At 46.5% G+C, this 21048-nt stretch overlaps 1 protein-coding gene across 1 annotated transcript in view; it reads left to right on the plus strand.

Annotated features, from left to right (window-relative positions):
* Rnf213 (ring finger protein 213) overlaps window positions 1-21048 on the plus strand; it is a 99806-nt gene that overhangs the window by 71861 nt on the left and 6897 nt on the right. The window contains 20 exon segments of the mRNA XM_036196012.1: window positions 1779-1879; window positions 2001-2183; window positions 3469-3638; window positions 3732-3831; window positions 5404-5515; window positions 6124-6337; window positions 6511-6701; window positions 7516-7638; window positions 8252-8362; window positions 9279-9521; window positions 10197-10278; window positions 10971-11005; window positions 11519-11613; window positions 13089-13248; window positions 13998-14178; window positions 16071-16162; window positions 16845-17096; window positions 19658-19790; window positions 20033-20116; window positions 20858-21038. Coding sequence (XP_036051905.1) covers window positions 1779-1879; window positions 2001-2183; window positions 3469-3638; window positions 3732-3831; window positions 5404-5515; window positions 6124-6337; window positions 6511-6701; window positions 7516-7638; window positions 8252-8362; window positions 9279-9521; window positions 10197-10278; window positions 10971-11005; window positions 11519-11613; window positions 13089-13248; window positions 13998-14178; window positions 16071-16162; window positions 16845-17096; window positions 19658-19790; window positions 20033-20116; window positions 20858-21038 — 2843 coding nt within the window.

Here is a 21048-nt window from a genome sequence, read left to right on the forward strand (position 1 = left end):
ACTCTTGGCAAATCAGGAACTCTCCTTAATCTCATGTTGTCCATTGGGGTATTTAATATGAAAACACCTACAAATGTCTAACCCAGACTTCCAGAAACACAGCCCTTGGCTCATTGTATTTCCTACTGATCATAAGTTCAGCTCTAAAGTTCATCTTAGAGACACTTCTTAATTATACTGAAGCTGACATATTCAACAATGTTGAGGACATTCAAAATCCCCAAGCATCCAGAACCTGTAACTCCCATTAACTAGAGCACATGCAGCAGGCGTACTCCCTGAAGAGGTTCATAGAGCCATCACAGTGAGACACCCTGCACAGACACTGAAAGGGCCATTGGGAGCTCAAGGGCTATGCCCTGGTGCACAGCATTAGAGCAGACATGACACTAAATGGCATTTGCCCTTGGCCTGAGTGTAGATTCTCAGGGGTGTGGGGATGATCAAAAAGGGCTCTGAAGTTGCTGTACTGTCCCTGAAGTTTATAGTTTATTCTATAGATTATTCTAAAGCAAAGGTTTTATTCCCCTAAAACTAACATTTCTTTTAAAGGTTAGTAGTCTATACACAGCCAGTCATTACATTATTATTTACAAGTCAAAATATCTCATAATGTGAGTAGGAGGTAGAACCCTTAAAGAGAAGTAGGGGAGCCAGGCAGTGGTGGTACACATCTTTAATTCCAGCATTTGGGAGGCAGAGGCATTTGGATCTCTGTGAGTTCAAGGCCAGCCTGGTCTACAGAGTAAGTTCCAGAACATTCAAGGCTACACAGAGAATCCCTGTCTAAAAAAACCAAAATAGGGGAAAATTCAGAATTTTGTCCTATAGAAAGCAGCACAGTCAGGGCTGGTGGGGAGATGGTTCAGTAGAGGGACCAGAGTTCAATCCCCGGACCCACACATAAAAGCCAGGTGTCATGACTTGCACTTGTAATTCCAGCATTGGAAAAGTGCAGTCAGGGACCCCTGAGGCTCTCTGTCTGGTCAGCCTATTTAGCAAGCTTGAGACCAGTGGCCCACTGTGTCTTTAAAAAGAAGGGGTGTAGTGGGGGGTGATGGCACCTGAGGAATGACATCTAAGGTTGTCTGTCCTCCAGTCTCCATGCATGTGGACATACATAGAAGAAAAGCACAGTCACAAAAAGGACACTTAGGGGCAGTGAAATGATTTAGTGGATAAAGTTCCACCAAACCTGACAACCTGAGTTCACACAGATGGAAAAATAAGATACTGAAATTTCAATTTTGTTTTGATTTTCAAAGGATATTTTAAATGTGGGATTTTATTTTACTTTTTTGAGACAAGGTCTCACTATATAGCTCTGGCTGTCCTGGAACTCACTATGTAGACCAGGCTGGCCTCGAACTCACCAAGATCTGCCTGCTTTTGTTTCCTGAGTGCTGGGATTAAAGGCAAGCACCACTATGCCTGGCCATAATAAATTTTTATTTTATGTACATAGGTGTCTTGCCTGCATGTATGTCTGTACATATGTATGCCTGGTACCCAAGGAGGCCAGAGATAGTGTCAGATACCCTGCAACTGGAATTACAAGTGGTTAGGAATCAAACCACGGTCCTCTGGAAGAGCAGTCAGTGCTCTTACCTGCTTAGCCATCTCTCCAGCTCACAAAATTGTGGAAAGTTCCTAAGTGAAGTACCGAAGGATACTAGTGCTGTAGGCACGCCATAGTTAGTACGGCATGTCGTCAGCCACTGAGACCATGGTGTTCAGTACTGCTCACCCTCACTGCTCACCACCACCTTCTCCCTCAGTGTCTTGAAGAAAACTCAGACCTGAAGACCCACAGGCCATTTATGGCTGTCATGACTATCCTTTGTGAGTGCAAGGACAAAGTCAGCAAGACATTCAGCAGGTAAGATGTGTAGTATAATACTCTGAGAGTGACAGACTTCTGTACCTGCAATTAGGTGGAAGGGCCTGCTCCTTGCAGCCAGCTTTTCTGCTCTTGAGTTGATTGTCTTCTTGGGTTCTAGGTTTGGTATTCAGCCATGTCACATCTGCCTGGGAGATGCACAAGATCCTGTCTGTCTGCCTTGTGATCATGTATACTGTCTACACTGCATCAAAACCTGGCTTTCCCCAGGGCAAATGATATGCCCCTACTGCTTAACTGACTTGCCAGACAAATTCTCAACAACTGTTTCCCAGGAACACAGGTAAAACACCCTTTCTCTTAAGAAAGCTTCCTTCCTCTCTTTTTTCCAATATGGTCTTTGGAGACACCAGCTTTGGTCAGCTTTCCCTGGGTGTAAGGGCTGGCTTCAGAGAACTTTCTTTCTTCTTTTTTAAAAGATTTATTTTATTTATATGAGTGTACATCTGCATGCCAGAAGAGGACACCAGACCCTATTATAGATTGTTGTAAGCCACCATATGGTTGCTGGAAATTGAACTCATGACCTCTGAAAGAGCAGCCAGTACTCTTAACTATTGAGCCATCTCTCCAGCCCCAGAGAACTTTCATAAGCAATCCCAGAAGCAAACCTTCCTGGACAAGTGCCTCAAAATTTCTTTCCCAAATAAGATGGGCACAAACATAGAGACAGCAAACGTAGGTGAAATACACCAGAAAGTCACAATGTCTTTGAAAGAAAACCAAGCATGTAGGTGTAGCTTGGCATCTTTAGTGGGGAGGGTTGGAGTAATGCTGGGGATGAAACCCAGGGACTCATGCAGGCTCAGCATGTGCCCTGCCCCCACCCATAGCCCTAGCCCATCATCTGTCTGCCCTCTTTGTATGAATTCATGTTCATGTGGGTGGGTGTCTGTGTGTGTCAATGAATGTGTACATGTGTCCAGAGATCAACATCAGATTCTCTTCCTTGATCACGGTCTACCTTGTCTTTTGGGACAGGCAACTCACTAAGCCTGGAGTTCACCTCTTTGCCTGGCTGACCAGCCAGTGAGCTCTAGGGACCCTCCTGCCACTCCCCTCGAACCCCTACTGCCGCAATCGTAGGTGCAGGGCGGGTCCTTTACCAGTGGCACCATCTGCCCAGATCCTCATCCGTCCTCTTGATATGTGAGTGCAGCCTTATCCTCTGACTGAGGATGAGTGCAGATCTGGCCCAGCCTTCAGGAGATGGAGAAGCAGAGCCCCCTGGCTCTATGAGCTCAGTAGCCCAGACCTGCTCCTCTATTCTTCCCCATGCTCTAGGACACTCAATGGTCCAAATGTTGACAGTGTTCCTAGAAGCAGTCTTGACACTTGTAGTTTGAAGACCAGTTCTGATCATTGCGAAGTCATTGTTGGTTCAATTAAAAAACCAAACACTAGCCTAGTTTTGAACCCAACAGTTAGGAGACTGACGTAAGAGAATTACCATGAGTTCAAGGTCAAACAGGCATTAAGACAGAACACTATCCAAATATCACTCTGCCTGGAAGGATTGGGGACACATTCTACAAGCCTTTTGTCACAGCCTCCCCCACCCCCACCAGAAAAGCCATTGAGAAGCATGCCCAGTTCCGGCACATGTGTAACAGCTTCTTCGTGGACCTGGTTTCCACCATGTGCTTCAAAGATGACACCCCTCCTCAGAAGAGCGTGATTGACAGCCTGTTGTCCTTACTCTTCATACAAAAGGAGCTGCTGAGAGATGCTTCCCAAAGTGAGTTGCCTTCTTCTCATAAATGTAAAAACCAGATTATAGCTCAGCATTGTACCATGACATGAACTACAGCCCCTTTTTCTCTGGCTGCAGAGCACCGTGAACACACAAAGTCTCTGTCTCCATTTGGTGATGTTGTCGACAAGACTCCTGTCATCCGCTCTGTGGTACTAAAACTGCTTCTCAAGTACAGGTCAGTAGCCCTCGTCTGGAACTTTGCTTCCCTTTGCCTCTCTGTGGCTCTGTCTTGGCTATACCATGGATGGGAGCTCACCTATGGTCTGGAGAAGCAGCTTCTGTGTGAGCAAACCCAGCTCACTGGAAGGGTATGCATGTATAATTTCCCCCAAGGGCCCAAGAGTATGGCCCAGCACAAGTGATACTTAGCAAGAAGCCATGGTGTGCTTCTGGCCTCAGCTCCTGCCACCCAGTCTTGTGACTTGCTGTCCCCTCATTCTCTGTGCTCTGGTGTCCTGCAGGTCTGTGTTCTACTGAACATGGGCTCTGTCCATTAGGTCAGATGTCCTGTGTGGCAGATGTCCAAGTGTCCATTCGGTCCCAAACTCCAACCTTTTCTAGAATCCTATCAAGGCACTCTCGGCCTTTTGGGTACCTGCAGTGGCATTCCTTAAGGGGTGTTAAAGACACTCTGGTGTAGCTGGAGTTTTCCTGTGTCCACCCGGCTCCTGCAGCCGCTCAGACCCAAGTAAACACACAGAGACTTATATTACTTATAAACTGTATGGCCGTGGCAGGCTTCTTGCTATCTAGTTCTTATATCTTAAATTAACCCGTTTCTATTAACCTATAAGTTGCCATGTGGCTTGTGGCTTACTGGTTCTTTACACCTTGCTTCTTATGGTGGCAGCTGGCAGCATCTCCTCACCCAGCCTTCTACTTCCCAGAATTCTCCTCTCTGCTTATCTTGTCTATACTATACTTCCTGCCTGGCTACTGGCCAGTCAGCATTTTATTTATCAATCAATCAGAGTATTCACAGCATACGGAAAGACGTCCTCAGCACTCTGGAGTCATAGTCCTGGTTCCCTTCACCACTAAACACACAGAGTTGCTGAAAAATGCAAGTTTCACTGATTTGCTTTCTTAACCATGACCCTTCAGGGTATGACTTAACACTGTTCTGTAGGAACCGGAAGTGCTCATGGATACCAGGAGCACAACAGAGCACAGTGGTCACCTTACAGTCACGTGGAGTTGCCCTGAGTTAGGACTTATTTCAGGTTAGGCTATCTGTGCCTGGATGGGCAGCTGCAGGAGCACAGGATTGGGCTCACTGGCATTTTCTTGAACCTAGTGATCCTGTCACAGTTAAACACTATGGTATTTGCTGCCAATGATACAGTGTAAATATTTAAGTGAGAATTCAAATTTTAGACAACATGTATCCTCTACCACAAGCTGATCCACTTTGTAAGACTTTTTTTTTTTTTTTTAAACAGATCCATGGGGATAGTAATGACTCTGTGGGGTATTTTTTTTTTCCAGTGCATTCTTCAATAAAATATACCAATAGTGAAAAGATTTTCCAAATGACCAGTGCTTGGTGTCATAAAACCATGTGTTTACCCACCCACCCACCCTCACCACCACCCCCGCCAAGCAGGGCCTAGGGATGAAGTTTGGTGGAGTGCTTGTTTGGCACATACAAGGCCTTGGATTGGAGGCTATTGGGGTGGGGGTGGGAGGGAGATGTGGGTATTCCCATAAACTGACATAACCAGGAACAATGTGTGTCTTTCCACAGCTTCCATGAAGTAAAGGATTACATCCAGAACTACTTGACCCAGTTAGAGAACAAAGCATTCCCAACAGAAGATAAAACAGAATTGTACCTGCTCTTTATCAACTGCCTAGAGGTATGATGGCTGTCCCTGTTTTTCTTTTGAAAACTGTGAACCTCACTTCACACTGTGAAAGCATTTCTGAAAACCAACAAGATGCCATTGTAGCCAGTACAATGAAGATATACTTTGTTCTGTGTGGACAAAAAAAAAAAAATTTCAGCCTGCCCTCTGCAGTTCCCATATAGTCAGGAGTTGCCCGACCGCGTTTCTGATCCTTGCTGTCCCTCAGGGGCCCCTGTGAGGTAATAGCACTCAGTGATGTCCACGCCATATTTATTCTGTAAGTGACTCTGATGCTTGCACGGCTGAGTTCCCCAGTGATGCATTTCTCAGACAGTGATGCATGTATTGCATCACCACAGAATTGGCGGTGGTTATCTTCAGCCCATCACTATGGACACGTTCCACATCCTCATAAATTACACATTTTCCCTCGTAAGTTGGCTTGTTATCTTTCTTCTTGCTCTCACGTAGAAAGGAATGCCAGCTGTCCATGATTCCAAACAATGTACTCCATGATACCGTCTTTCCCGTGACGACACAGGCATGCGGTGGCAACTTCCGAAGACGAGGGCTTGCTGATGTAGACTGATGCCGGTCTTTGTGTCCTCATTCCTCAGGATTCAGTACACGAGAAGACAAGTGCTTCCTGTAGAAGTGACAAGCAGGGCCTGAGGGAGGAAGCCCATTTCCTTAGGACATATGCCCCAGGAAGGTGGCGAGGCCACGAGCCTGCCCACACAGCTTCGGTGGAGTACCTGCAGGAGGTGGCCAGAGTCCGCCTCTGCCTTGACTTGGCCGCTGACTTCCTCTCTGAGCTTCAGGAAGGAGCAGGCAAGTCTCCTCCCCAGAGATCCTCTAATTCAGAAGTCTGAACTATGGGAAACCTGTTCTTAGGACATGGCTGTCCTCTTCCATGTCCTTCCCTCTGTGTTCTTTCACCATGGGACTGTGTTCTATGGAAGTCCTGCCACTGTCCCTCACCTGCTTCCTTCCCAATCTCACAGAACTGGCTGAAGAGAAGCAGTGCTTCCTGAAGCATGTTGAGCAGTTCTGTACCCGCGTCAAGAATGATTGGCACCGTGTGTACCTGGTGAGGAAACTCTCAAGCCAGCGTGGGATGGAATTCGTGCAGAGCTTCTCCAGGCAGGGCCATCCATGCCAGTGGGTGTTTCCCAGGGATGTCATTGCACATCAGGTGAGGAGCAGGGTCTTGGGCAAGGAGGGCATGCCTCTGACAGCCCTGCCTACAGCATACTCTGGCTGGACATGGAGCTGAAGCTCAGTGTGCTGCTCACCCGAGCCCTCCCTATCCAGATGGGAAATGGGCCTTTGCCTTTGAGTTAAACCACCCCACCACAGGGGGATATTGGTGAGTGTGTTGAGAGAGAGAGAGAGTGAGTGTGTGTGTGTGTGTGTGTGTGTGTGTGTGTGTGTGTGCATGTACATACATACACATGTGAAGTTCTGGTGTGTTCGTTTGCATTTTATTTAGGTTTGATTTCTTATTTAGCTGGATACAGGGAAGCTAAAGAATGTTTCTACCCTTATAGAAAACTGTCCTTTCCACTTTGGGCAGGTGGAAAGAGGAAGGCAAAATAAGAGTGATGACTTCTAAGGCCTTGCTCTAGCACCTTTCCTGGTTCTCAGAAATCGGTTCTTACTGTCCTAGGACTGTAAAATGGCACTAACAATCCTGGCTTTTTAAAATTATTCCTTCTTCATTATAATCATCATAATAGGCACCACTGGGGCTTAAAAGTGACAATTTTTTTTTGTCACTTGGTCTCGATACAGTGCTGTGAGTGGAGAAAGCAAGCAGCTACAAAGTCAGTACAGGCCCCTCCCTGGCTGCCAGTGCACAACAGACACAGATAACTCCCAAAGACAGCCAGTCAGTGCTCCCTGCTCAGCTGTGTCCAAGTCTCAGAGGACAGCCTGCTGCCTTTGTCTGTCTAGAGTTCTTTGCAAAATCTCTCTCATATTAACCCTCTGCACTGCCGGGATTGCAGAAGGACAACCCAAGCCAGATGGACCGATACCTAGTACATGGTGATGAATACAAGGCTCTTCGTGATGCAGTGGGCAAAGCTGTGCTCGAGTGCAAGACCTTGGACATTGGGACTGTTCTGATGGTAAGATGCATCTGGGCTTTTCTCTGGTACCAGGAGGTACTCCCTGGAGGCCTGCGTCTTCCCGTACATACATCAAACAAGAGACTGTGCAACTGAGTAGCCCCCTAGAGTAATACTGTACTAGAAATCAGATATACATACTCCTGCCCTACATGGGGAACTGAAGGCTGGAATGGGTACCATGACACTTGAGTTGGCCTGTCATAACTGAGACCCTGGTGAAAAGCTGCTCCAGGCTCACTGAGACTTGAAGAAGGCTGGCATTCCTTACAAATTCCTCTGTATATTCACGCTCCACACATGCTCCTGACTGTTCCCACAATGATGCCAATGCTTTTAGAATTCTGACCTGGAGGCTGTTCTGGCTTCCTGTTTGAGTCCCTGCTTGCACTGCCATTGTGCTGAGAGGACATTCCATCTCTGCTCAGGAAGTGTTTCTGATAGCAGGAAGTCGTCACCAAGAAGACAGATGCTGGCTCTCTAGCAATGTGCATGAACCATGGAACCACAGAGCTGTGGCCAGGAGATGCCTCCCCTTTCCTCAGACATGTGGTTCAAGCCTGAGAAGAGAAATGTAACCTCTAAATCTCATGTGATGTCTTTGTCTCTGCAGACCTGCAGAAGCTCCAAAGCCCAGCAGAGGGCCTACTTACTGCTGGCCTTGTACAGAGAGGTGGCTTCTTTGTACTGTTCCCGAAATGCCAACCTCCATCCAAAACCAGAGGTGAGCAGCCCACCACAGCAGGGCTTCTGTCCCAGTCTCATCTCTTAGAAGGATTTCTGAATTAAAGTCACAAACACGAAGTATGTCCATAATTCTCATGTGTGATAGTGGTTTCAACCTTACTAGATGTAGGATCTAAAATTTAGCTCAAGATTATAAGATAACATGGGGCTGTTTCCAAGTGAGGTCTCTTCTCTGAGGAATTGCCCTTCAACTGCTGATTGTTCAGCCACATTTATCCTGATATTTGGTATTAAAATCTGGACTACTAAAGCACACACAAACCATGAAATTAGTGTTTTGTTGTGGAGGCCCACAAAGGCTAGTGAGACCTTACCCTGGGCCAGAGATTATCAACTTGCTTTACCCAGCAGGCTGCATAATCAGATGGTTTGGCCACAAGGTGTGTCTAGGTCTATATTTTTACCTAATATTTCCTCATTCCCTTCTCCTCCCCCACAAGAACCGTTTGAAAGGTGGGAGAAGGTCGGAGCTGGAATCTGATGGACTCCCACATTTTCTTCTATTTTTTTTTCCACCAGTGCTGGGGATGGCATTGTTTATGCTGGGTATGTGCATATCACAAAACATCTCAAATCTGTGTTTCTGTTTTTGTTTTTTGAGACAAGGTATTGCTGTACATGTGTAGCCCAAGCTGGCCTCAAACTTGTGATCCTCCTTCCTCTGCCTTCCAGGTCCTGGGATTATACATGTGCATCACCACACCCATGTACAATATTAGGGTTAGAGTGTGGTGTTTCTCTGCTTTTTGATACAGGGTATCATTTAGTATGGGCTAGCCTTGAACTTCTGATTCACCTATCTCTACCTCCCAAATGCTCAGGCATGTACCACTGTGCCCAACCCTACAATGTTGTTTTGAAGCATGTTAATGTTAAAACATTTTTCTCATCAGCAATGCGAGGCTATGAACAAATTCATTGAGGAAAGCAAGATCCTTTCTGCTCCTAACATTGGACGCTTTGCAAAATCGCTAGTGGATGATGCTCTGCCCCTGCTGAGGACCAGGTCTGCTAACAGCAGCCTGGAAGGAACAGTGACTGAAATGGCCGTCCACGCTGCAACCATATTCCTGTGTGGAAAAAACAAAGTCCTGGAGCCCCTGAGGAACTTGGCCTTCTATCCAGCCAACATGGCAGTAAGATCACTTTAGTTTTCCGTTTCTTCAGGGCTTTGTCCTTGTGGGGAATAAACCTCTGGACTTGGGAACCATGAAACCCATTTGTTTCTTGATTTTAATCCATCTGACCACATTGGTGGTGAAAACTTGGCCTGTCCTTGTCTGCCTCCCCCAGACTCCTGAGCAGGAGGCTTAAGCTGATATACACAATACAGTCTGGGTAGGAGAGGCTGAGAACCCCATAGCTACTCTGTCGTCCCAATCTGACAGACCCAGAGGACTCCTGGAGAGACACGATGTCAGTGACGGATGGCAGCAGGAGCCATAGGAAGATGAACACATTAGTAATACACAAACAGTAGATGAACTTGCCAGCACAATGGAAGGCAAACAGGCAAACAGCGAAGCTTTTCCCTAGGACCTACCTTTCTATGCAAAGGTGTGATTCACATTTTGGGTGGGTCTTCCCACTTCAAATAACCTGATTATGAAAATCCCTCATAGGTATGGCTAGCATTTTATCTCTTAGCTGATTCCAGATCCAATCAGATTGGTTGACAGCCAAGATTAGCCACCATAGGCATCCCTGGCACACAGTTTTCAGGCTGAGAAGTCAAGGCTTTCCTTGCTCTGGCCTCTGGCTGTAAAGCCATGCAGTCACATATCATTTCCTGTCCCACTGTGGTCTTTCAGAATGCTTTTCTTCCAACAATGCCTGAAGACCTGCTGGTTCAAGCCAGGAGTTGGATGGGCCTAGAACATCTCTTCTGGTACAGTAAGTATTGGCATCATGCCTGCTCACCCTGTGACTGCACAGCCCTGGGGTTGTGCTTGGGGTCCACGTTGCCTTTGACAGTTTGCAGGACAACAGCAGTTTACAGGACCATGGTCTGCTTGCCCTGCGGTCCCAACCCTCTTACACCTGAGTCCAGGCAAAGAGCCCTTTGCAGTGCACTTCTGCTTTCCAGAACATCGCATCTGGGAAAGAGGGGACTGGAACCACACTGAAACCCATACAAAGACAGGGCACAATACAGCAGTTTTTTAACCCAAAGACAGCGCTTTTGATGTACAGAAATGGAAGGCAAGTCATGTGGCCCAAGGCTTTGTGTCAACTCTGCTGTTGCTTTGAGTAAATAATCTTTTAAATTATTTTTTAAAGTTGTGGCAGATAACAATAATAAATCCAAAGAAAAGAAAGGAAAAAAATACTATCCACCACACTGCCAAGTTAACTATGTATGAATTGGTAATCTGATTTCTCTTAGCTTTCTAAAACTAAGTTCAGACATTTTTCATTAACCACATGAATTTTTAAACAGGAGGCATACATCAAACACCAGCTCACAATATGCCAGACAGTTCAGTTTCTAGGGAGGTGCTGAGGCTGCGTCATACTCGGTCGGGATCAGAAGGGATAGAGTGTGGGCCTCTTACTAGCTAATGTATGTTCTGTTCTTTTAACAGCTTGTCCCAATGGCCATCCGTGCACTGTAGGAGAGGTGAGTTTTGGTGTTTGGGTGGGTGGAAGCTCAAAATGTGTGTCCCCCCATGCTGAGAAGAGGGGGAAAGGAGAATGAAGCACAGGCTTGTTCTGAGGGTCACTCAGGGTGCTCTAAATAAGTGCTGTCTGTGCTGAGGGCTGTTATCCCAGGATTCTTCCATGTAGCACCATGGGCATTTTCCACTGGGGTCTGCTCCTCACTTCTCAGGACAGTTAGCATCATGCTCGGCCTCTACACAGTAGGTACGAGTGCCAACACCTGCCGAAGTGTGACAAGCTAGAGTGTTTCCTGACGTTACCACAGGGCCATGAGCCCCAAAGGGCTGCTGGTTGGTAGTCATTCCCTCCTCAGACCACAGAGCAGGAGTCAATGACACTACAGAATGGGAAAGACATCCAAGAGTAGGCCCATGGAGAAGAATGAATGTAATATAGATGAAGCAATCCCAGTGACTTCCTATGGCAGAGCAGGGTCACTACACATCATAAAACATCATTGTATTCTCTCTAGTGTGGCAAGCCAATGGAGCAGAGCTTTTGTCCAGACTGTCGTGCTCAGATTGGAGGCATCAATCACAAGCCAAATGAGGGCTTCCATCTCATCAGGTACATAAGCTTCTGTTCCTCCTAGTAATTGGCCCTGGGCTTCAGGACTGTTCCAATTCTTTTTCCTAAACTGTCAGTAGCTTGTGCCAAAGACACTCTCATACATCTGGATCTATGTTATGCTTGGCACCAGTGCCAAGGTCCCTGTCATCGGGAAACTATAAGGTGCTGTCACTGGTCTTAAACACAGAGTGGCCTGCACATTAATACTTGCTAATATTGACATGTTCCTCATTCAGGACAGTAGGTCTAATAAACTGAAAGAGTAGCTGCCTATTTCAGCACATGATGCCGGACTTACACTTGTAATCTATCTTAGTTCTCTCTCATCTCCTTCCTACCCTCTTGTAGTTTGGGGGGCTTCGTTTTGGTTTGGTTTGGTTTTTTAACATAGGATTTCATACTATACCCTTGGCTGTCCTGGTACTTGCTATGTGTCCCAGGCCTGACTCAGCCTCCTGAGTGCTAGGATTACAGGGGCATGCCACCATACCTGGCTTGTTTTTGTTTTTCAAAATGTGAGGAAAATGAAGGACACATAATCAGGCTTGTCAAATTCTGCCCAATGCCTTGGTCTGTGTGAGGTGTGAGTTTTAAGACACCCACGCTGCATTCTCAGACCCTTCATAAAAGTTGTTCCTTATATAAGATGGCACAGTAATTAAAGAGAATGACACACCTTTCCCCATATGCTTGAAACTATGCAGACTGTGCACGGTCCCTGTCACAGTATGAGTACTGTATACTACTTGTCCTACTCCACTGTGTAGAGGATTGGGACAAGAAAGCAAAGCTGTCCTGGTTTTGGATTATAGTTGCTTGGCTTTGGAGAGACAGAGGGCCTGTCCTAAAAGACTTCACACTCTAAATAATAATCTGCTCCCATGTTTCTGACACAGTGCAGCTGGCCACTCCCTTGTGATTGGTTGGTGGGGCCTATCTACATACCATGCATTTTGATACTCCTGGTGTAGTTAAAGCTTACATTATTCCAGCTGCTTTTCTCCAAGACCTAGCAGAATGTCCTCGACATGCAATATCTTTGCAACTGTATGTACACACTGTATCTCCCACCTACTACATATGATGCAAAATGTTCTGCCAGACCTTGGATCCTAATTGGGGGAATGAGAAGAATGTGAAAAAATCATACATGGGTACAAAATGTCCCAAACTCTAGCTGCCCAGAGATGGGTGCATGCTTCTGACCTGATGCCTTCTCAGGGATCAGCATGAGTAGCCATTTTATGTAGCCACTTTAAACTGAGTCTTGGGGAATTGGCCAGCCAGAAAGGAGTTCTGAAAAGAAAACGGTGCATAGGCAGGCATCCCAGGCCTAGAAGAAGGACTTTTAATTATTGTTTGCTCAGAGCATGGAACCCTATCTCCAAGTCCCAAGGATCTGAGATGTGCCACTGCAGCTAGAGAGAGTAGCCTCTTCCAGTCTTTACCATGTCTCTCCTCTTCCTTTGCAGAGAAAATGAGGACAGAACACAGACTGGCCATGTGTTGGGCAGCCCACAGCCCAGTGATGCAGCCGTATCAGCTGATCGAGGGCTGTCCCCAGTGGTCTTCATTCTCACCCGGCTACTCACTCATTTGGCTATGCTTGTGGGGGCCACTCAGAATTCCCAGGTACTTGTCATAAACTGCTACATGGCCCTTTTGTCTTTAACCTGCTCACCGGTGCCTGTGGAGCAGGAGTATATTGTTGGTACTCAATCTGCCAGGTGACAGAAACCTAAGGTCTCCTGACCTTTTTCACCGCATAGAATGGGATAGAGTACTTTTCAGATTATATAAAATCCACTTCATTTTTCCCCCAGTCTCACTATGCAGCCCTGGCTGTCCTAGAACTCACTCTGTAGACAAGACTGGGCACAAACTCAGAGATCCACCTGTCTCTGCCTCCCGAGTGCTGGGATTAAAGGTGTGTGCCAGCATGCAAACATTTTTCATTTTTATTAGTATTTTTTCACAGTGCTCCAGAGGTCAGAGTTCTATCACTGAATGATACCTAGCCCAGTTTTTTAAAACAGATACCAACTAATTTTCTGTGTTTATGAGACTAGATCTCACCTGTACATAAGTGTAAGAATCAGATCCACTTTCAGAGTGCAGCTTGGGGAGGCTCAGGTCATCCATGCTGTATCTCCTTCATATCGACACTGGCCAAGAGGACAAAAAGTTCAAGGCTGGGGTCATCTACTGTCAGACAAGACTACAGCCTGCTTCTACCTGTCTCTTCCACCTCTGCTGTCGTATCACGCAGCTCAGAAGACAGCCCCTGACTTGATGCTGATGTCTTTCTCTTCCTGGCTTCTCCGAGCTCACCATCTCCTCTGTCCATGAGATGCTCTGAACATTTGTTTTGTCATTCCCAGGCCCTGATCAGGATCATTAAGCCTTGGGTCCCAGACCCGCAAGCCTTCCTGCAGCAGCACATTCAGAAAAACCTGGAGCAGCTAACCAAGATGCTGGGCAAGAGTGCAGATGAGACCATCCATGTGGTACACCTCATCCTGTGCAGTTTGCTCAAAGAGCAGCACCCCGTGTTTGGCCAGAGTAAGCAAAGTGGGCAAGGGCTGAGCTGGGCTGAGGAGTCACTTCCCATGACTCCTGAGTGAGTGGAAACTAAACTTGAGCTAAGCATGGTGACCTATAATCCTAGTACTTGGGAAGCTGAGGCAGGAGTATTGTGAGTTCAAGACCAGTATGGGCTTCACAGTAAAATCCTTTTTCAAATAGAGATGGGATGGGAGAAAGCATGAACTCTCCCTGGGGTGAAGAGGTTGCTCTGTTTGTTGCCCCATCTACCCACACATCTAACAAGGACCTTTGACCTTTGCTTCTCGGAACACACAAGTGCAAACCTATGGTGTTGGAGACACATGTCATCCAAAGCAGGTGACGTGTGTCCAAGAATCAGTCACTATCCTTACTTCTGCTCTTTACTGAGAATTCCATGGCTGTGCACTAGCCACATAGTTGACAATGGACTGTTTCCATGAACACTACTTATTCAAGAAAAACAAGCACAGCTCACTGAGCTGATGTGTCTGTTCTAACTGTCTAAATCTTCTAAGGAAGGTAATAAATGTCACTGGAGATAGCATTATTAAGAATGACTTTCTTGTTTTGGGGGTTTTTTGTTTGTTTTCTGAGATGAGGTTTTCCTGTGTAATAGCTCTGGCTGTCCTGGAACTCACTTGTAGACCAGGCTGGCCTCAAATTCAGAGATCACCTGCTTCTGCCTCCCAAATCATCAATGTGAAGAGAACTGTATATTTATTTTATTAGGGTGGGGGTGCACACCTGCCTCATGTGTACGTCAGAAAACAACTTTTCAGAGTTCGCTCTCCTTCCACTTGTTGAGAGGAGGAGGCCTCTCTTGTGCTGCTGCTTTGCAGGGTCAAGGCCAGCTGGCCTGTGAGCTTTGATGCCATGCTCCTGTCACCAGCTCCATCCAGCTCTTGAAATACCTGAATAACAGGTGCAAGCCGCCACATCAGGTTCTCTGTGGGTCCTGGGATAGAACTCAGGCTATCAGGCTTGCACAGCAAGTGCCTTTACCCACAAAACCAATCTTCTAGTCCACAGTGGGGTTTTTTGTTTGTTGTCTTTTTGAGACAGGGTTTCGCTGGGTAGAAACTAAGGCTGTCCTAGAACTTAGTTTGTAGACCAGGCTAGCCTCAAAATTCACAGAGTTCTGCCTCTGGCATGCTGGGATTAAAGGCATGTGCCACCACACCTTACCCAATGTGTTATTTTAAAATAAGGCAATAACGATAAAAAGTGCCACCTGCCATCAGGAAACTCACTCCTCTAGGGCTTGCCTCTCCAGTCAGATTTTCAGGATATTTACTATTTAGTAAAACCTCATTTTACTGAAAGTCCATTGTTTTGGAGTGATTTTGCACAAATGAGGGAGTCCTAGAAGTCTGCCACTATCTGAGGATCTACACCACCCACCCTCCTGGGTCCTGCCTGCTCTGCCTGTGGGTATGGGGTAGCAGCTAGGGTGGCTGGTGGTGGCAGCAATGGGCCCCGTGGAGGTGTCAAGCAGCAGATGATTGCATCAGGACTCAACATCCTCAGGGTACTTAGGAAGGTACTTCCCAGACATGGAACGTTCTGTTGGCACTTATTTCCTGCTTACTGTATGCAGGCTGCTGTGGGTACTTAGGAAGGTACTTCCCCGACATGGAACGTTCTGTTGGCACTTATTTCCTGTTTACTGTATGCAGGCTGCTGTGGGTACTTAGGAAGGTAGCTCCCCCACATGGAACGTTCTGTTGGCACTTATTTCCTGTTTACTGTATGCAGGCTGCTGTGGGTACTTAGGAAGGTAGCTCCCCCACATGGAACGTTCTGTTGGCATGTATTCTGTGCTTACTGTATGCAGCTGCTATGGCTCTTGTTCTTGGGCAACCCACACATTCTTATTTTATTTGTAGGGAAGTTAAATTTTAGTGCAGAATTGTCAACCAAAGGTTGCAGAAACAACTGGGAGAAGCATTTTGAAGCTCTTCTTCTACCTGAATTGGAGGTAAGCTGTGACTGTCATTTCTCTAGGAGAGAGGGGTCTCCCACATCTCTGCTGAGCAGGCTTTGCCCATCATCCCTGGGGAAGGGCTGCAGGAGCCTCTACTAAGCCTCAGATTTCAGTATCCTCAACCTATAGCCTGTTTATCCTCACTTTAGATGGCAGGATATGAGGGTACAAAGCAGACATACTATCCTATAGAGAGACAGGATGCACAGCGGTTGGAGATGAATTACTCTTCTGTCAGATAAGAACATCACTGAGAGGGAGGAAGTGTACTACAAATAAAGGGAGGAAGGAGATGAAAGAAAAGCAGTGGGTACAGGCCTCTTAGTCCCCCTGTATACAGGGAGGCAAAACCCTACAACAAAGTACAGTTGGGTTGTAATAGAAGCGGTGGGCTGGGCGGTGGTGGCGCATGCCTGTAATCCCAGCACTCAGGAGGCAGAGGCAGGTGGATCCCTGTGAGTTCAAGTCCAGCCTGGTCTACAGAGCGAGATCCAGGACAGGCTCCAAAACTACAGAGAAGCCTTGTCTCAAAACCCCCCCCCCCAAAAAAAAGAAAGACAGAAACCAGCAGTGGGACAGGCAAGATAAGGAGGGAAGCCACAGTAAGATTACAGGTGTCCAGCCTGTGTGCAACAGTGTTGCAGTTCGAGAATTTTGTATCATTTTCTTCATCCAGCATCTTGACAAAACCTTGGTAGCTGTAAATGCTCTTATCAGCCAAGATGAGCGCATCAGCTCCAACCCCGTGACCAAAATCATATATGGGGACCCAGCAACCTTCCTGCCTCACTTGCCCCAAGAAAGTGTGGTTCATTGTTCGAAGATTTGGAGCTGCAGGAAGAAGATCACAGTGGAGTACCTGCAGCATGTTGTGGAACAGAAAAATGGCAAAGAAACCGTACCTGTTCTCTGGCACTTCCTCCAGAAGGTAAGGTACAAGTGACTCCTGGGTGACCTTGCTTTTCCTGTGCAGATGATTCCCAGGAACCAGGAAGCCCTGAACCTTTGTTCAGAATAGTGGTTCCTAGGCTAGAGCTCTGAGCAGCTGCCAGTGCTGTGGCTCTAATGGAAAGTTGGTAGCAGAGACCCAGGAGAAAGGGAGGTCTTCAGCCCTTGCTTACAGTAAAACACATGTGAGTTGATCAGTGGTCATCTGAAGAGAACTTGAGGGCCAGGAGGCTACCTGGCCACTCAGCAACAACAAAAAAGGTACAGGTCTCGAGCCATGTCTCTTCCTCTTGACTTGGAGCGGATGGCTATCTGCAGGGCATGCTGACTGCAGATATTATTAAAAATGTAAAGACTTCCTCCCAACCTTTAAACCTTCTAGGCATAGACTGAAGTTAGGAATGTGAGCTGGGAGCAGATTGGAGAGCTATGAGATGCAGCAATCCTGTCTAAGACCCAGAAACACACACAGTTCCTGTATCCACTAGATCCTGTCCACAGTGGTCTTTTTTATTTCCCTGAGGACCAGTGTCTGTGGCTAGCACAGTGGTTCAGAAACTTCTGGTGTTCGCTAAAGTAACCTCCTCCTGTCAATTCTGTGACTTCTCGTGGGTACTTTCTTTATCTGAGGGAGCTTGGGTCTGAGGCTCTGGGACAACAGCCACTACTAACTGCCTGGCCTTTTGCTTACAACACCTTCTCACATACTCAGTCACCTGGGCACAAGAAACCATTTCTTTACCTTTATAGTTTTAATAATTATAATTATTAAATATAAAAATATACACACTAAGGTTTTCTGTGTAACATTATACACACGCACAGAGAATGAACTGATAAATCCAACCTTTCTGCCTCTTCCTTCCAAATGCTGTTCAACAGATGGGCTGAGAAAGTGGTGAAAAGACATGATGAAATCACTGTCTTTCTGTCCACATGGAACATGGACACCAGTGGAGTAGAATGTGGTTACTGTCCTACCTCTAAGTCAACTTCTCTTAGCCTGTACATAGGAGTGTGTGGTATTTATCTTCCTGATTCTGACTTATTTCATTTACTAAAGTGACCTCTTGTAGCTGGAGAGATGGCTCAGCTGTTAAGACCACTGGCTGCTCTTCCAGAGGTCCTAGGTTTAATTTCTTGGAATCACATGGTAGCTCACAACCACCTATAATGTGATCTGATAACCTCTTCTGGCATGTAGACAAGCATGCATAGAACTCATGTATATAAATAAATCTTAAAAAACAAATGTAGCTGGGCGGTGGTGGCGCACGCCTTTAATCCCAGCACTTGAGAGGCAGATGCAGGCGGATCTCTGTGAGTTCGAGGCCAGCCTGGTCTACAGAGTGAGTTCCAAGAAAGGCGCAAAGCTACACAGAGAAACCCTGTCTCAAAAAACCAAAAAACAAAACAAAAACAAATGTAAAGTGACCTAAACCAACTGTATCCATTTTTCTGAAGTTAGCAAGATTTTATTCATCTTGTGCTCTGTGGCTGAGTGTCTGCCTATGAGATATATGCCACACATTCTCTGCCCATTCATCTGCTGACAGGCATCTAGGCAGAAACTGTCTCAGCTCTTGTTACTAAAGTCACAGAAAATGTGGATGTGCGTGTGTATCTTTGGTCTATTGATCTCATTTCCTTTGAGTACATAACCAGAAGGAAGGCTAGACTTGTGGTAATTAATATTTAATTTTTTGAGGACCCTCCATGCTCTTGGCCATAATAGCCATTCTAATTTACACTCAACTACAATGTTGTTCCCTGTTCTCCACATCCTGGCCAGCACCTGCCATGTGCTCTCTCCTTCACTCGCCTGCTGACGGGGGAATGGGGAGATGGTATCCAGTGCAGCTCTGCTTGGTCTCTGCTAACTAGCAATATGTGGCATTTCTTCATATACTTGTTGACCATCATTTCTTTTGAGAAGTATCTTTTCAGATCATTTGCCCATTGTGAATGGGATTGTTCGGATTGTTTTTGAGTTCCTCACATACTCTGCACATGATCCTTTTTAAGGCAAATGGTAAATCTTCACTTCTATTCTGTAGACTGTCTTCACCCCGTTGACTGCTTCCTTTCCTGAACAGAAGGTTTCCAGTCTGGCAGAGCCCCACTTGTCAATTAGTGCTTTTGGATTCCTGCCCAGGAACCACTCTTCACTTCAGCTTGTTTCCCCTGTTTTCTTCTGGCAGTTTTGGGTCTTACGTTTAGGTCTTTGGTCCATCTTGGGTTGATTATTTTTGTATCAGATGAGACAGGTTTCAGCCCCATTAGATTTCAGCACATAGGCTTGGCTGTGGGTGGGCTGTATGTAGAACAGTGTAACACCGCAAGCCATTTGTAGGTACTTACAGAAAGAATGGGGTTACCCTTTTCCTGTTTCTAAATTCTAGAGTACAGCACTATGTAAAATGGAACTCTGACCAAATGAAATCAGCACACCAAACCCCCAGCACTCACGAAGTGTATGTGCCTGACAGCATTCCTTAGGGAAATAACAGGCACCCTACTAAACCATCTTCCTTTCTGCAGGAAGCAGAACTAAGGCTGGTGAAATTCTTGCCTGAGATCTTGGCCCTGCAAAGAGATCTGGTGAAACGATTCCAGAATGTTTCAGAGACGGAGTACAGTTCCATCAGAGGTTTTATTAGCAGTCACCCATCAGGTATGACTCTGCCCAAGCTCTAAAAGGAAATCAGGACCCTCTAAGTTTAACAGAGGAAGGGACGAGGGCTCAGTAACAGGTGTGATATGCCTTAAGCTTTCAGCATGAGGTGAGGCGACACTAATTCCAGCTAGCTCAGCTGCAGCAGAAAAGCAGAGTTGGTTCTGTCCAGAGCTTGTACCGGGTGGGTCAGAAGTTGGCTGTATTGTGTCACGGTTCTTACCAAATGCTTTACTCAACAGATGGGCTGAGAAAGCAGTTCCAGGATCGAATCACTGTTTTTCTGTCCACATGGAACGCGCTGAGGCGGTCACTGGAGACCAATGGTAAGTGTCCTCCCCCCCACTAGCAGAGTGTCCCAACAGGATGTGCTACACACATACTGCTCTGAAGCTCAGCTCCGCCTGTCAGGGCCAGCACTGTACAAGCTCTCTAGGTGTCTTCAGATGGAGGCTGTCTTAGTTAGAGTGTCTAGTGCTGTGATGAAACAGGATGGCCAAAAGCAAGTTGGGGAGGAAGGATTTATGTGGCTTATTTCTTCCTCAGCACTGTTTATCACCAAAGGAAGTCAGAACAGGAACTCAAGCAGGGCACAAACCTGGAGGCAGGAGCTGATGCACAGGCCTTGGAGGGCTGCTGCTTACTGGCTTGCTCAGCCTGCCTTATTATTGAACCCAGGACCACCAGCCCAAGGATGGCACCACCCACAATGGGCTGGGCCCTCTCCATCAATCACTATTTAAGAAAATGCCCTACAGCTGGATCTTATGAGAGGAGGCATTTTCTCAATTGAGGCTCCCTCCTCTAAATTCTAGCTTGTGTCAAGTTGACATAAGACTAGCCAACATAGAGGATCTCAGAAGTGTGATGGCATTAGAGCCTCCATCTTCTTGAATCCATCTCTTGAAAACTTGTCAGCATGTCTTTTAGAGGCAAGACCTTCAAACGAGCACCCTGCTCTGTGTTAGCTGCTGGGACCAAGTCTGTGTGCCTCTTTCCCTCACCTGGATGAAAAAGCATGGGGCAAAGCTTACCTCTCTGCTAAGGAAAAACCCTGTCATTTCCAGGTGAGATCAAGCTACCAAAAGATTACTGCCGCTCCGAGTTGGATCTGGATGCTAAATTTGAGGTCATCCTTCCACGGCGACGGGGCCTGGGCCTCTGTGCAACTGCCTTAGTCAGCTACTTAATTAGCCTGCACAACCACATGGTCTACATGGTGCAGAAGTTCTCTGAGGAAAACAACAGGTGTGTGCAC

The sequence above is a fragment of the Onychomys torridus genome, chromosome 8, assembly GCF_903995425.1.
Source record: "Onychomys torridus chromosome 8, mOncTor1.1, whole genome shotgun sequence".
In the NCBI taxonomy this organism is placed as follows: Eukaryota; Metazoa; Chordata; class Mammalia; order Rodentia; family Cricetidae; genus Onychomys; species Onychomys torridus.